We start from the raw sequence: 18,062 nt of genomic DNA, 5'->3' as shown, positions 1-18,062 counted from the left end.
GTCCCGCACTCAATCAATTTCGAACATAATTAGTCAGTCTCACACATAATCAGAGTCTCGTAAACTACCAGTTAGCTTTGGATACAAAGAGTAAATCTTGCACACAACGATCACAGTCTCGCATAAAACCAGTCAGTCTCGCACATAGCCAGTAAGAGTCTACCACAACCAGTGAGTCTCAAACCCATCCAGTCAGTCTCACACATAACCGTCATGCTCACGCACACATTCACAATTTTGCAAAGATTCCGTTAGTCTCGCAGACAACCAGTCAGTCTCGCACACAACTAATCACAGCCTCGCCCAGAAAAAGTCAGTCTCGCAAATAACCAATCAAAGTCTGACACAAAACCAGTCTGTCTTCTACATAACCATTCACTATCTAGTGCACAACCAATAAGTCTTGCACACTAGTATTACAGTCTTGCAGGTGACAAAACAAAGTCTGGCATAAAACCAGTTAGTGTCACCTGAAACTAATCACAGTCTCACACACAAATCAGTCTCGCACACAAACAGTCAGTCTCGAACATAACCAATAATAGTCTTGCAAGCAACCACTCAGCCTCGGACAATACCAGTCACAGTCTCGCACCAAACCAGTTAATCTCGCACACAACCAGTCAATCACGCACATTCGCAATCACAGTCTTACACACAACCAATCAGTAGCGCACAAATCAAGTGAGACGCCCACATAACCAGTCTCAATCTCGCACAAAACCAGTCAGTCTTGCACAAAACCAACCACTCTCACACTCAACCAGTCAGTCCCGCAAATAACTAATCAAAATCTTAGTCCACAATCAGTCAGTCTCGAAAATAAGCAATTAAAGTCTCGTACAAAACTAGTTAGTCTCGCACCCAAGTAGTCAGTCTCTCACATAACCTGTCAGAGTATCGCACGTAACCAGTCAGTCTCGAACGTAATCAATTACAGTCTTGCGCACAACTAGTCAGTCTCGCACATAACCAATCACAACCTTGCGCATAACCAGTAAGTCTTGCACAAAACCAGTCAGTTTTGCACAGAGTTGTCATTTTCTTACACATCTAGTCAGTCTAGCACATAACCAATTACATTCTCGCATGCAACCAGTCATAGTATCCCACACAACCAGTCAGTCTCGCACAAAACCAATCATTGTCTCTCACAACATTAGTCAGTCTCACACATAACAAATCACTCAAAAAATGCAACCAGTCAGTCATGCAGAAAACCATCACTGTCCATCATATAACCATAGAAGTCTCGTACAAAACCAGTCAGCGTTGATAATCAATCATAGTCTCGCACACATGTAAGTCTCTCACGCTTCCACTCACTCTCGCACACAATGAATCAAAACCTGGCACACAACCAGTCAGTCTCGCATATAACCAATTACAGTCTTGCACACAGCCAGACAGCTGTACATATGAATAATCAGAGTTTTGTACACAGCCAGTTATGCACACAACCAGTAAGTCTCGAAACCAACCAGTCAGTCTAACACACAACCAGTCATACATACCCATACATACCCATAACTATTCACAGTTTTGCAAACATCCTATCAAACTCGTACTCAACCAGTCAGTCTCGCACATAACCGGTCACAGTCTCGCCCAGAAAAAGTCAGTCTAGCACAAAACCAATCAGTCTCACATACAACCAGTCTGTCTTGCACACAAGCACTTAATCTTGCACACTAATATCACAGTCTTGCATGAGACAAGACAAAGTCTCGCATAAAACCAGTTAGTGACTCCAAAACCTAATCACAGTCTCACACACAAATTAGTCTTGCCCAAAAAGTCTCAAAAATAACCAAAAATAGTTTTGCAAACAACCAGTCAGCTTCGCACACAACCAGACTCATTCGCACACAACCAGTCTCATTCGCACACAACCAGTCTCATTCGAACATAAACAATCACAGTCTCGCACAAAACAAGTAAATGTCGCACATAACCAGTCAGTCACACACATTAACAATTACAGTCTTCCACACAATCAATCACACTCGCACAGATCCAGTGAGACTCGCACATAATTAGCCTGTCTCGCACAAAACTAGTCAGTTTTCCAAGAAAACAGTCAGTCTCAGACCCGACAAAATCTTCATGCTCAACATAACCAGTCACAGTCTTCCACAAAGCCAGTCAGTCTCGCAAACAACAAGTAAGTCTTGCACACAACCAGTCAGTCACGCGCACAATCACAGTCTTCTACAAAACCAATCACTTTCGCACAAATCTCTTGAGACTCTCACATACCCACTCTCAGTCTCGCACAAAACCAGTCAGTTCTACACGTAAGTAATCACAGTCTTTCACAGAACCATTCTTGCACACAGTCAGTCTCGCACATAACCAGTCACAGTTTCGCACGCCACCAGTAAGTCTCGCACCCAGCCAGTCAGTCTCACAAACAACAGGTCACACGCACCCGTAAGCAGTACAGTTTTGCAAACATCCTGTCAATCTCTCACACAACCAGTCAATCTCGCACATAACCATTCACAGTCTCGCAAAAAACAATCAGTATCGCACACAACCAGTCACTATAGCACATGACCAATCACAGTTTTGCACACAACCAATCAGTTTTGCACATAGCCATTTAGTGTTGCACAAAAGTAATCACAGTTTCACACACTACCAATATGTCTCGCATATAACAATTCACAGACTGGCACACAACCAGTCAGTCTCACAAAAACAAAAAACATTCAATCTCACTCTTAACCAGTCAGTCTCACACATAAGACAGCAGTATATTGGACACTACTAGTTAGTCTGGCAGACATCCAATCAGTCTTGCACCAAACCAATCACAGTATCGCACTCAACCAGTCAGTCTTGCACAAAAATGTCATTCTCGTACACAACCAATCGGTCTTACACATTGCCAATAACAGTCTCGCATACAACAGGTCATGGTGCCGCACACAATCAGTCAGTCTCGCACACAAGCAATCACAGTCTCGCCCAGAACCATTCAGTCTCGCACATATCCAATCACACAACCAGTCTGTCTTACGTATAACCAATCACTGACTAGCCCACAACTAGCTATCTTGCACACTTATATCACAGTCTTGCACGTGACAGGACAAAGCCTCACATAAAACCAGCTAGTGTCGTCTGAAACTAATCACAGTCTCACACACAAATCAGTCTTGCACACAAACAGTCAGTCTCGAACATAACTAATAATAGTCTTGTAAACAACCAGTCAGCCTCTCACAAATCTAGTAAGACTCGCACATAACCAATCTCAGTCTTGCATAAAACCAGTTAGTCTTGCAAAAAAAAAGTCAGTCTCGTAAATAAGCAATCAAAATCTTAGTGCACAACCAGTCAGTCTCGCAAAAAAAATCAAAGTCTCGGACAAAACCAGTCAGTCTCGCACATAACCTCTCACAATATCGCACACAACCAGTTAGTCTCGCACATAACCAATCACAGTCTTACACACAACTAGTCAGTCTCGCACATAACTAATCACTGTCTCGCACAAATCAGTTAGTCTCGCACACATACAGTCAATCTTGCCCAAAACCATTTAGTCTCACACTCAACCAGTCAGACTCGAAAACAACCGATCAAAATCTTAGTGCACAATTAGTCAGTCTCTCAAATAACTAATCAAAAATCTTGTAGAGAACTAATTAGTCTCACACCTACGTAGTCAGTCTCGCACATAACATGTCATAGTATAGCACAAAACCAGTCAATCTCGCACAAAACAAATCACAGTCTTGCACACAACTAGTCAGTTTCGCTCATGACCAATCACATTCTTGTACATAACCAGTCAGTCTCGCACAGAACTAGTTAGTCTCGCACATAACAAATCAGACTTGCACACAACCAATCAGCCTTGCACAGAACCAGTCTGACACATAACCAATCACGATTTCCAATCACAACCAGTCAGTCACACATATGTCTCGTATATTACCAGTTAACCTTGCATACAAACGTTCAATCTTACACACAAAGATAACAGTCTCGCATACAACCGGTCAGTTTTGCACACAACTACTCAGTCTTGCAGACATATGTTATTCTCGTACACAGCCAGTCAATTTAGCACATAACCAATCACATTCACGCATGCAACCAGTCACAGTGTCTCGCCCAGAACTAGTCTCGCACATAACCAATCACTGTCTAACACACAACCAGTCAGTCTTGCACGCAACTATCACAGTCTCGCAAGCAACCATACAAAATCTCGAACAAAACCAGTCAGTCTTGCACGCAACTATCACAGTCTCGCAAGTAACCATACAAAATCTCGAACAAAACCAGTCAGTCTCGCACGCATCCAGTCAGTCTTGCACACAACCAATTACAGCCTTGCATACAACCAGTCGGTCTCCCACATAACCAATCACAGTCTTCCACACAATTAGTCAGTCTCACAAACAACCGTTCAGTCTTGCACACAACCAGTCAGTCTTGCACATAAGTAATCACAGTTACACAACCAGTTTTGCACACAGCCAGTCAGTTTCGCACATAACCAGTCACAGTCTCGTACAAAACCAGTAAGTCTCGTACCCAACCGGTCAGTCTCACACACAACCAGTCATACCCATAACCGGTCAATTTTGCAAAAATCCTGTCAGTTTCGCAAACAACCAGTCAATATCGCACATAACCAATCAGACTGTCGCACAAAACCTATCAGTTTCGCACACAACCAGTTAGTGATGCACATAACTAATCACAGTTTCGCACACAACCAATATATCACATAGAGAATGATTCATCCTCTCGCACACAACCAGTCAGTCTCGCACACAACCAGTCAGTCTCGCAAAAAACAGTCAATCTCACACCTAACCAGTCAGTCTCACACAACACATCAAAGTATCGCACACTACCAGTTAGTCTTGCAGACTGCCAATCGGTCTTGCAAAAAACTGATCACAGGCTCACATAGAACCAGTCAGTTTTGCACACAACCGCTCAGTTTTGCACAAAACATCATGCTCGTACACAGTTAGACAATTTTACACATTGCCAATATCAGTCTCGCAGACAACCAGTCTTACGTTCATACAGTCAGTCTCGCACACAGCCAATCACAGTCTCGCCCAAAAGCAGTCAGTCTTGCAACTAACCAATCACACTCACACATAACTAATCAGTGTTTAGCACACAATCAGTTAGTCTTGTACACAACTGCGACAGTCTAGCATGAGACAAGACAAACTCTCGCATAAAACCAGTTAGTCTCACCTAAACCTAATCACAGTCTCACACACAAATCAGTCTTACACACAAACAGTTAGTCTCGAACACAACCAATAATAATCTTGCAAATAACCAGTTAGCCTCACAAACAGCCAGTCAGTCTCGACCATAACCAGTGACAGTCTCGCACAAAACCAGTTATTCTCGCACACAACCAGTCAGTCACGTACATAAACAATCAGTCTTGCACACAACTAATCAGTTTCGCACAAATGCAGTGATACTTGCACACAACCAGTCTCAGTCTCGCACAACACCAGTCAATCTTGCACAAAACCAGTCAGTCTCGAAATCAACCAATTAAATTCTTAGTGCACAACCAGTCAGTCTTGCACAACAGCAGTCAGCCTCATACTCAACCAGTCAGCCTAGAATATAACCAGTTGAATTCTTAGTGTAAACCAGATAGTATCGCAAATAACTAATGAAAATCTTGTTGAAAACCAGTCAGTCTCACACTCAGGTAGTCAGTCTCAAACATGACATGACATAGTATCGCACATAGGCAGTCATTCCCGCACAAACCAATCGCAGTCTTGCACATAACTAGTTAGTCTCGCACATAACCAGTTAGTCTCGCACATAACCAGTTAGTCTCGCACATAACGAATTACAGATTCGCACACAACCAATCAGAGTCGCACAAAATCGGTCTCGCACATAACCAGTCAGTTTCCCTCCCCCTCCCCCCAAAAAAAGCAGTCAGACTCACACACAACTGCTCAGTCTCACACACATAAGCAATCAGTCTCGTATACTACCAGTTAACTTTGTATATGACCAAACAATCTTGGACACAACGATCAGTGTCTCGCACACAACTTCTCAGTATTGCTCACAAAATTTATTTCCTCACAACCAGTTAGTCCTGCACACATCCAATCTCATTCTGGCATGCAACCAGTCACAGTGTCGCACGTAACCAGTCAGTCTCGCATAAAACTAACTCATGTCTCGCCCACAACCAATCGGTTTTGTCTAACACACAACCAGTCAGTCTTGCAGACAACCATCACACACTCACAGGTAACCATACAAAGTATGTTGCATATAACCAGTCATAGTCTTGCACACAAGTCAGTTTCTCATGCATCCAGTCAGTCTCGTACACATCCAACAACAGCCTTGCACACAAACAGTCAGTATCTCACGCAACCAGTCATTATTGCACATAACCAATCACAGTCTCTCACAAGAGAAGTCAGTTTTGCACAAAACCAGTCAATCTAGCACATAAACAATCACAGTATTACACACAAGCAATCAGTTTCGCACAAAAGCAGTCAGACTCGCACATAACCAGTCACATTTTCGCACACAGCCAGTCACTCTGGCACACAACCGGTAAGTCTCGGAAAAAAAGACAATTTTACTCTTAAGCAGAGTCAGTCTCGTGGATAACATATCAGAATATCTCACATTACCAGTGAGTCTTGCAGACAACCAATCAGTCTTACATCTCACATTACCAGTGAGTCTTGCAGACAACCAATCAGTCTTACATCTCACATTACCAGTGAGTCTTGCAGACAACCAATCAGTCTTACATCTCACATTACCAGTGAGTCTTGCAGACAACCAATCAGTCTTACATCTCACATTACCAGTGAGTCTTGCAGACAACCAATCAGTCTTACATCTCACATTACCAGTGAGTCTTGCAGACAACCAATCAGTCTTACATCTCACATTACCAGTGAGTCTTGCAGACAACCAATCAGTCTTACATCTCACATTACCAGTGAGTCTTGCAGACAACCAATCAGTCTTACACAAATCCGCTCACAGTATCGCAAACAATCAGTCAGTTTTGCATACATTCACCCAGTCTTTCAAAAAGATGTCATTCTCGTACACAATCAGTCTAATTTTACACATTACCAGTAATAGTCTCGCATACAACCAGTCAGGGTCTCGTACACAACCAGGCAGTCTCGCACACAACCTATCACAGTCTCGCCCAGAACCAGTCAGTCTCGCATATAAGCAATCAAAACCTCACACACAACCAGTCTGTCTTGTACACTACCAATCACTGTCTAATACACAGCCAGTTAGTCTTGCATAAAACCAGTTAGTCTCGTTCAAAACTAATCACAGTCTCACACAAAAATCGGTCTTACACACAAACAGTCAATCTCGTACACAACCAGTGATAATCTTGCAAATAACCAGTCAGCCTCGCACAAAACCAGTCAGTATCGAATATAACTAATCACAGTCTCAGAGAAAACCGGTTAGTCTCGTACACAACCAGTCAATCACTCACATAAGCAATCACAGTCATGCATACAACCAATCAGTTTCGCAGAAATCCAGTGAGATTTGCACATAACCAATCTCAGTCTCGCAAAAAAACAGTTAGGATGGCACAAAACTGGTCAGTCTCACATATAACCAATCACAGTCTCGCCCATAACCAGTCAGATTCGCACAGAACCAGTCACGCAAATAACCAGTTACACAATCGCACACAACTAATCAGATTCACACAAAATCAGTCTTGCACATAACCAGTCACAGTTCCCCCCCCCCTCACCCCCCCAAAAAAAACAGTCTCACACACAACCAGTCAGTCTCACACATAATCAGAGTCTCGTATACTACCAGTTAGCTTTGCATATAAACGGTCAATCTTGCATACAATGATTACAGTCTCGCACACAAGCAGGCAGTTTTGCACATAACTACTCAGTCTTGCACACAAATGCACTTCTCTTACACAACCAGTCAGTCTAGCAAATGAACAGTCACATTCACGCATGCACAGTCACAGTGTTGCACATAACCATTCAGTCTCGCACAAAACAAGTCCATGTCTCGCCCACAACCAATGTCTCGCATATAAACAATCCCTGTTTAATACACAACTAGTCATTACACACAGCCATCACAGTCTCGTAGCTAACCATTCAAAGTCTCCTACAAAACCAGTCAGTGTCGAATATAACCAATCATAGTCTCGCACACCAGTCAGCCATGCACGCATCCAGTCAGTTTCGTACACAATCATCACAGCCTTGCACAGCCTTGCACACGAGTCAGTCTCGCAAATAACCAATCAAAATCTCGTACAAAGTCAGTCAGTCTCGCACACAAGTAGGTAGTCTCGCACACAAGTAGGTAGTCTCGCACACAAGTAGGGAGTCTCGCACATATCCAATCATAGTATCGCACACAACCAGTCAGTCTCGCACATAACCAATTACAATCTGGCACACAACCAGGCAGTCTCACACACACCCAGTCATTTTCGCACACACCTAGTCAGTCTCGCACAAAACCACTCGTTCATGCACATAAGAAATCGCATTCTCGCACAAAACCAGTCAGTCTCCCACCAACCAGTCAGTCTTACATATAACCAATCAGAATCTCGCACAAAACCAGCCAGTCTCGCACATTACCAGTCATAGTATCGCACAAAACCAGCCAGTCTCGCACATTACCAGTCATAGTATCGCACAAAACCAGCCAGTCTCGCACATTACCAGTCATAGTATCGCACAAAACCAGGCAGTCTTGCACATACCCAATCACAGTATTGCTCTCAAACAGTCAGTCTCTTACACAACCAGTTAGTCTTACATACAAGTATTGAAAGTCTTGTACGCAACCAGTCAGTCTCACACATAAACAGCCAAAGTCTCGCACACAACCAGTAAGTCTCGTACTAAACCAGGCAATCCCCCCCCCCCCACAACCAGTCAGACTCGCACGTAAGCAGTCACAAATATGCAAACATTCTGTCATTCTTGTACAAAACCAGTCAATTTCGCACATAACTAATCACAGTCTTGCACAAAATCAGTCGATCTCACAAATAAATAGTCAAGCTCGTATATAACCTTTCACAGTATCGCATATAACCAGTCAATCTTCCACACAACAGTTAAGTCTCACACACAAACAGTCAGTGTCGCACACAACCAGTCAGTCTTATACACCACAGTCTTGCAGAAACCCAATCAGTCTTGGACATAACCACTCACTCTCGCGCATAACCAATCACAGTCTCGCACAAAACCAGTCAGTGCCGCACACAAACAATAAGTCTCGTAAAAAAGTCAATCTCACGTTTAACCAGTCAGTCTCACATACAACCCATCACAATCTCGCACACCGCCAGTTAGTCTTGCAGACAACCAGTCAGTATATTGCACAGAACCGATCACAGTATCGCACACAGCCAATCAGTTTTGCAAGCAACAACACAGTCTTGCACACAACCAGTCAGTCTCGCATATAACCAATTAGAGTCTTCCACACAAGTCAGTTTCGCACACAACCTAACCTTCCCAGACTGACCAAGATATGTGAAGGATATTAACCTTTCCAGACTGACCAAGATATGTGAAGGATATTAACCTTCCCAGACTGACCAAGATATGTGAAGGATATTAACCTTCCCAGACTGACCTACATCTACTGACTTAGATGTAGGTAGGAAACTTACCCTTCATATATGTATATAGATAATGATAGGTAACTTACCCTTTCTATACTAAACTAGATATGGGTAGGCAACTTAACCTTCCTGTACTGGTCCACATATGGGTAGGAAACGTAACCTACTTCTACTGACTCATATATATATATATATATATATATATATATATATATATATATATATATATATATATATATATATATATATATATATATATATATGTAAGTAGGAAACTTAGCCCTCCTATTCTGACCAAGATATTGATAGGAAACTTGACTTTCCTATACTTATATATGATGGTAGGAAACTTAACTTTCCTATACTTATATATGATGGTAGGAAACTTAACTTTCCTATACTTATATATGATGGTAGGAAACTTAACTTTCCTATACTTATATAAGATGGTAGGAAAAATGACATTTCTATATTGACCTAGATATGGGTAGGATAATTGTCCATTTTTTATTTACATATTTTACAAATCGTGTTATCTTGAAAGTGTATATTTCCTTAGGTTCAGATGACGTATAACACAAAATATTCACTTAAAGCAACTTGATTCTGCCAGATGATCATCTGTAGTAACAGTTAATGTCTCACTGAACAGGTCCAGATCCCCTATATCAGCTATACAGCTGGTGTTTGAATGTGCTGTGTTCTTACTGGGGTCTGGCGACATGTCTTGGCGAGCAGTACGTCATGCAACCCAGGATGATAACTTCTGTACTAAGCTGGCTGCAGTGTCCGTCCCGGAACTCAAGCTTTCTGTCATTACTATGTTAACTGAAAAGTTAGAGGTATGATATGTTAAATGTTGCAGAGTTAGAGGTATGATATGTTAAATGTTACAAAGTTAGAGGTATGATATGTTAAATGTTGCAAAGTTAGAGGTTAGGTTAGGTTAGGTTAGGTTAGGTTAGGTTAGGTTAGGTTATGTTAAACGTTGCAAAGTTAGAGGCATGATATGTTAAATGTTACAAAGTTAGAGGTATGATATGTTAAATGTTACAAAGTTAGAGGCATGATATGTTAAATGTTACAAAGTTAGAGGTATGATATGTTAAATGTTACAAAGTTAGAGGTATGATATGTTAAATGCTACAAAACCCTGTACAATAGATCATTCTTCCTATATTCATTAACAATGGATATTATTTCATTACCAAAAATCTTATCCAGATATCACAATTTGTATTGTTCTTACTGACTTCTTTCTTAATGAAGTGGACAAACACCTTCATATTTGCAAAACATCTTACCCAAAAGCATATTCTGAGTTGATATAAGTGAACATCAAAGATGATCTCATGTGACGTTTCCTTAAAGTATTTGCAGTACGTCCATACGTCTCTTGTATGATCATACAGTACGTCCATACGTCTCTTGTATCATCATACAGTACGTCCATACGTCCCTTGTATCATCATACAGTACGTCCATACGTCTCTTGTATTATCATGCAGTACGTCCATACGTCTCTTGTATCATCATACAGTACGTCCATACGTCTCTTGTATTATCATACAGTACGTCCATACGTCTCTTGTATCATCATACAGTACGTCCATACGTCCCTTGTATCATCATACAGTGCGTCCATACGTCTCTTGTATTATCATGCAGTACGTCCATACGTCTCTTGTATCATCATACAGTACGTCCATACGTCCCTTGTATCATCATACAGTACGTCCATACGTCTCTTGTATTATCATGCAGTACGTCCATACGTCTCTTGTATCATCATACAGTACGTCCATACGTCTCTTGTATGATCATACAGTACGTCCATACGTCTCTTGTATCATCATACAGTACGTCCATACGTCCCTTGTATCATCATACAGTACGTCCATACGTCTCTTGTATTATCATGCAGTACGTCCATACGTCTCTTGTATCATCATACAGTACGTCCATACGTCTCTTGTATTATCATGCAGTACGTCCATACGTCTTTTATATTATCATGCAGTACGTCCATACGTCCCTTGTATCATCATACAGTACGTCCATACGTCTCTTGTATCATCATACAGTACGTCCATACGTCTCTTGTATCATCATACAGTACGTCCATACGTCCCTTGTATCATCATACAGTACGTCCATACGTCTCTTGTATTATCATGCAGTACGTCCATACGTCTCTTGTATTATCATGCAGTACGTCCATACGTCCCTTGTATCATCATACAGTACGTCCATACGTCTCTTGTATGATCATACAGTACGTCCATACGTCTCTTGTATTATCATACAGTACGTCCATACGTCTCTTGTATTATCATACAGTACGTCCATACGTCTCTTGTATCATCATACAGTACGTCCATACGTCTCTTGTATGATCATACAGTACGTCCATACGTCTCTTGTATCATCATACAGTACGTCCATACATCCCTTGTATCATCATACAGTACGTCCATACGTCTCTTGTATGATCATACAGTACGTCCATACGTCTCTTGTATCATCATACAGTACGTCCATACGTCCCATGTATCATCATACAGTACGTCCATACGTTTCTTGTATTATCATGCAGTACGTCCATACGTCTCTTGTATCATCATACAGTACGTCCATACGTCTCTTGTATGATCATACAGTACGTCCATACGTCTCTTGTATCATCATACAGTACGTCCATACGTCCCTTGTATCATCATACAGTACGTCCATACGTCTCTTGTATTATCATGCAGTACGTCCATACGTCTCTTGTATCATCATACAGTACGTCCATACGTCTCTTGTATTATCATGCAGTACGTCCATACGTCTCTTATATTATCATGCAGTACGTCCATACGTCCCTTGTATCATCATACAGTACGTCCATACGTCTCTTGTATCATCATACAGTACGTCCATACGTCTCTTGTATCATCATACAGTACGTCCATACGTCCCTTGTATCATCATACAGTACGTCCATACGTCTCTTGTATTATCATGCAGTACGTCCATACGTCTCTTGTATTATCATGCAGTACGTCCATACGTCCCTTGTATCATCATACAGTACGTCCATACGTCTCTTGTATCATCATACAGTACGTCCATACGTCCCTTGTATCATCATACAGTACGTTCATACGTCTCGTGTATCATCATACAGTACGTCCATACGTCCCTTGTATCAACATACAGTACGTCCATACGTCCCTTGTATCATCATACAGTACGTCCATACGTCTCTTGTATTATCATGCAGTACGTCCATACGTCTCTTGTATTATCATGCAGTACGTCCATACGTCTCTTGTATTATCATGCAGTACGTCCATACGTCTCTTGTATTATCATGCAGTACGTCCATACGTCTCTTGTATTATCATGCAGTACGTCCATACGTCTCTTGTATTATCATGCAGTACGTCCATACGTCTCTTGTATTATCATGCAGTACGTCCATACGTCTCTTGTATTATCATGCAGTACGTCCATACGTCCCTTGTATCATCATACAGTACGTCCATACGTCTCTTGTATCATCATACAGTACGTCCATACGTCCCTTGTATCATCATACAGTACGTCCATACGTCTCGTGTATCATCATACAGTACGTCCATACGTCCCTTGTATCAACATACAGTACGTCCATACGTCCCTTGTATCATCATACAGTACGTCCATACGTCTCTTGTATTATCATGCAGTACGTCCATACGTCTCTTGTATTATCATGCAGTACGTCCATACGTCTCTTGTATTATCATGCAGTACGTCCATACGTCTCTTGTATTATCATGCAGTACGTCCATACGTCTCTTGTATTATCATGCAGTACGTCCATACGTCTCTTGTATTATCATGCAGTACGTCCATACGTCTCTTGTATTATCATGCAGTACGTCCATACGTCTCTTGTATTATCATGCAGTACGTCCATACGTCTCTTGTATTATCATGCAGTACGTCCATACGTCTCTTGTATTATCATGCAGTACGTCCATATTCCTCATTCCTTTCATGAACGTATTTCTTCTGGTGTCATTATTGTTCGTATTTCCTTCAGCTCTCTTCCGGGGTAACCCTTACTCTCCTGGGGTAACCCTTACTCTCCTGGGGTAACCCTTACTCTCCTGGGGTAACCCTTACTCTCCTGGGGTAACCCTTACTCTCCTGGGGTAACCCTTACTCTCCTGGGGTAACCCTTACTCTCCTGGGGTAACCCTTACTCTCCTGGGGTAACCCTTACTCTCCTGGGGTAACCCTTACTCTCCTGGGGTAACCCTTACTCTCCTGGGGTAACCCTTACTCTCCTGGGGTAACCCTTACTCTCCTAGGGTAACCCTTACTCTCCTGGGGTAACCCTTACTCTCCTGGGGTAACCCTTACTCTCCTAGGGTAACCCTTCCTCGTTTGATGATTGAGGTAACACATGATGCTGGGTAATGAGACAGTGGTGTCTGAGGCTGCAGCTAGCGCGAGGGGGAGGACAGTATCCACATCGCTGCTGGCCACTTTAACGTCCAGGCAGTAAATACTGAAGACATTGTTGTTTTCCTGGGTACGATGTACTTGCATGAGCTCAGTTAGCTGGAAAGTGACGAGTAAACTGGGAAACATAAATCAGATGAGCCCATGCCTCGCGTACGTTACAACAGTACCAGCTGTCTGTGGCTCATACTGAAACAGGGATACATGTAAATACAGCGGAAAATATTTCACATAAACATGGAGTTTAGAGACATAAAGTAAATAAAGAAACTGATGGGTCATCCCTGAGTTACCAGTTGGATGCATCGGACTGTAATAGCGAAATAATGTTAGCATTTTCCTTTATCTTTTCTAGCAAATATTCACTTCCTTCAAACATTCTCCCTCAAGCTCACGCCCTAACTACCCTGTCTTTGCAGTGATGAATCTAACAACCTTGTCACTATTATTACATAATCACAACTTTCTCCCTTCACACATTCTTCCTAAGTCATCAGCTTCTGCAGTTTCTCACTTAAATCGACCATCAATATCGACAAACATCTGACTCTTTCCCAGGTCCCGTCACCCACTACAAACTCGCTCCTTCCTCCAGGACTCACGCATCTATAACCACCTCAGCCATAAACAAATTAAACAGTTATGGTGAGGTCACACTCTTGCCAGAGATCCACATGGTTCCACTTACCATCCTCTCTTCCCACTTGCACACAATCCATATTATTTTGATAAAAACTCATCACTGTTCCTGAATGTTCTCTCTCTGAGTGAAACGAAGCTCGAGGATAAAGGGGAAGAGTGGTTTGGGAATGTCTTGGGAGTAAAGTCAGGGGTTAGTGAAAGGACAAGAGCAAACGAATGAGTAGCACTACTCCTGAAACACGAGTTGTGGGAGTATGTGACAGAGTGTAAGAAAGTAAACTCAAGCTCGATATGAGTAAAACTGAAAGTGGATGGAGAGAGATGGGTGATTATTGGTGCATATGCACCTGGGCATGAGAAGAAAGATCATGAGAGGCAAGTGTTTTCGAAGCAGCTGAATGAGTGTGTTAGTGGTTTTGATGCACGAGACCGGGTTATAGTGATGGGTGATTTAAAAGCAGAGGTGAGTAATCTGGCAGTTGAGGGTTAATTGATGGACATGGATTATTCAGTGTTGTAAATGGAAACGGTGAAGAGCTTGCAGATTTGTGCGCTGAAAATGGACTCGTGATTGGGAATTCCTGGTTTAATAAGAATGATACATACAAGTATACGTATGTAGGTAGGAGAAATGACCAGAGAGGGTTATTGGATTACATGTTAATTGATGGGCGTGTGAAAGAAAGACTTTTGGATCTTAATATTCTGAGGGCAGATGAAGGGATGTCTGATCATTATCTTGTGGAGACGAAGGTGAAGATTTGTAGAGGTTTTTAGAAAAGAAGAGAGAATGTTATTGTAAAGAAAGTGGTGAGAGTAAGTAAGCTTGGAAAGGAGACTTGTGTGAGGAAGTACCAAGAGAGACTGAGTGCAGAATGGCAAAAGGGTAGAGCAAAGGACGTAAGGGGAGTGAAGTAGAAATGGGATATATTAGGGAAGCAGTGATGGCTTGCACAAAAGATACTTGTGGCATGAGAAAGATGGGAAGTGGGCAGAGTAAAAAGGGTAGTGAATGGTATGATGAAGAAGTAAGAGTAACAGTGAGGCGTTTGGACGATTTTTGCAGGGAATTAGTGCAAATGACTGGGAAATTTATGAAACAAAGAGGCAAGAGGTTAAGAGAAAGGTGCAAGAGGTGAAAAAAGGGCAAATGAAAGTTGGGGTGAGAGATTATCATTAGATATTAGGGAGAAAAAAAAAGATGTTTGGGAAGGAGGTAAATAAATTGCATAAGACAAGAGAATAAATGGGAACATCAGTGAAGGGGGCTAATGGGAAGGAAATAAGAAGTAGTGGTGAAGTGAGAAGGAAATGGAGTGAGTATTTTGAAGGTATGCTGAATGTGTTTGATAATAGAGTGGCAGATATAGGGGGCTGCTAGTCTGGGTAGTGTGCGAGGTGAGAGGTTCAGGGACAATGGTATGGTAAAAAGAGAAAAGGTAGTGAAAGCTTTACAGAAGATGAAAGCCGGCAAGTTGGCGGGTTTGGATGGTATTCCGGTGGAATTCATAAAAAAAAAGGGTGACTGTGTTCTTGATTGGTTGTTAAGGATATTGCCTGTGTGTATGGTTCATGGTGAAGTGCTTGAGGATTGGCGGAAAACATGCATAGTGCCACTGTATAAAGGTAAATGGTATAAAAGCGAGTGTTCAAATTACAGAGATATAAGTTTGTTGAGTATTCCTGGGACATTGTATGGAAGGGTATTGATTGAGATGGTAAAGGCATGTACAGAGCATCAGATTGGGGAAGAGCACGGTGGTTTCAGAAGTGGTAGATAATGTGTGGATCAAGTGTTTGCTTTCAAGAATATATGTGAGTGATACTTGGAAAAACAGATGGATTTGTATGTAGCATTTATGGATCTGATGAAGGCATATGATAGAGTTAGTAGAGATGCTTGTGGAAGATTGTAAGAATAGTATATGGTGTGGGAGGTAAGTTCATAGAAGCAGGGAAAAGTTTTTACAAAGGATGTAAGGCATATGTACGAGTAGGAAGACAGGAAAGTGATTGGTTCCCAGAGAATGTTGGTTTCCGGCAGGGGTGCATGATGTTTCCATTCTTGTTCAATTTGTTAATGGATGAGGTGGTTAGGGAAGTGAATGCAAGAGTTTTGGAGAGAGGGTCAGGTATGCAGTCAGTTGTGGATGAGAGGGCTTGGGAAGTGAGTCAGTTGTTGTTCGTTGCAAATAGCGCTGGTAGCTGATTCAGGCGAGAAACTGCAGAAGTTGGTGACTGAGTTTGGTAAAGTATGTGAAAGAAGAAAGCTAAGAGTAAATGTACATAAGAGCAAGGATATTAGGTTCAGTAGGCTTGAGAGACAAGTTAACTGAGAGGTAAGTTTGAAAGGAGAAAAACTGGAGGAAGTGAAGTGTTTTAGATATATGGGAGTGGATTTATCAGCGGATGGAACCATAGAAGCGGAAGTGTCACAGAGTGGGGGAGGGGGCAAAGGTTTTGGGAGCGTTGAAGAATATATGGAAAACGAGAACTTTATCTCGTAGAGCAAAAATGGGTGTATTTGAATGAATAGCGGTTTCAGCAAAGTTATATGGTTGTGAGGCATGGGCGATAGACAAGTTTTTGCGGAGGGTAGCTGTGCTGGAAATGAAATGTTTCAGGACAATATGTGGTGTGAGGAGGTGTGATCGAGTAAGTAATGAAAGGGTAAGAGAGATGTGTGGAAATAAAAAGACTGTGATTGACAGAGCAGAATAGGGTGTGTTGAAATGGTTTGGTCACATGGAGAGAATGAGTGAGGAAAGATTGACAAAGAGGATAAATGTGTCAGAGGTGCAGAGAACGAGAAGAAGCGGGAAACTAAGTTAGAGGTGGAAGAATGGAGTGAAAAAGATTTTGGGCGATCGGGGCCTGAACATACAGGAGACTGAAAGTCATGCAAAGAACAGAAAGAATTGGAACGATGGGGTATACCGCCGGTTCGATGTGCTGCCAATGCATTGAACCAGGGCATGTGAAGCGTCTGGGGTAAACCATGGAAAGTTTTGTGGGGCCTGGATGTGGAAAGGGAGCTCTGGTTTCGATGCATTATTACATGACAGCTAGAGACTGAGTGTGAACGAATGGGGCCTTTGCTGTCTTCCTAGCGCAAGCTCGCGCACATGAAGGGGGAGGGGATTGTTATTTCATGTGTGGCGGGGTGGCAATGGGAATGAATACAGGCAGAAAGTATGAATTATGTACATGTGTATATATGTATATGTCTATGTGTGTATATATATGTATACGTTTAAAT

At 42.0% G+C, this 18,062-nt stretch overlaps 1 protein-coding gene across 1 annotated transcript in view; it reads left to right on the top strand.

Moving 5' to 3' along the window:
* Positions 1–18,062, top strand: part of LOC139760210 (uncharacterized) — a 554,062-nt gene that overhangs the window by 104,337 nt on the left and 431,663 nt on the right. Inside the window, exon 4 of the mRNA XM_071683144.1 lies at positions 10,314–10,503. Within this exon, the coding sequence (XP_071539245.1) occupies positions 10,314–10,503 (190 nt within the window). The remainder of the gene's footprint in view (positions 1–10,313; positions 10,504–18,062) is intronic.

Source organism: Panulirus ornatus, chromosome 35 (genome assembly GCF_036320965.1).
Source record: "Panulirus ornatus isolate Po-2019 chromosome 35, ASM3632096v1, whole genome shotgun sequence".
Classification (NCBI taxonomy): Eukaryota; Metazoa; Arthropoda; class Malacostraca; order Decapoda; family Palinuridae; genus Panulirus; species Panulirus ornatus.
The sequence above is the reverse complement of the archived record's forward strand: the minus strand, read 5'-3'. Positions and strand labels throughout refer to the sequence as shown.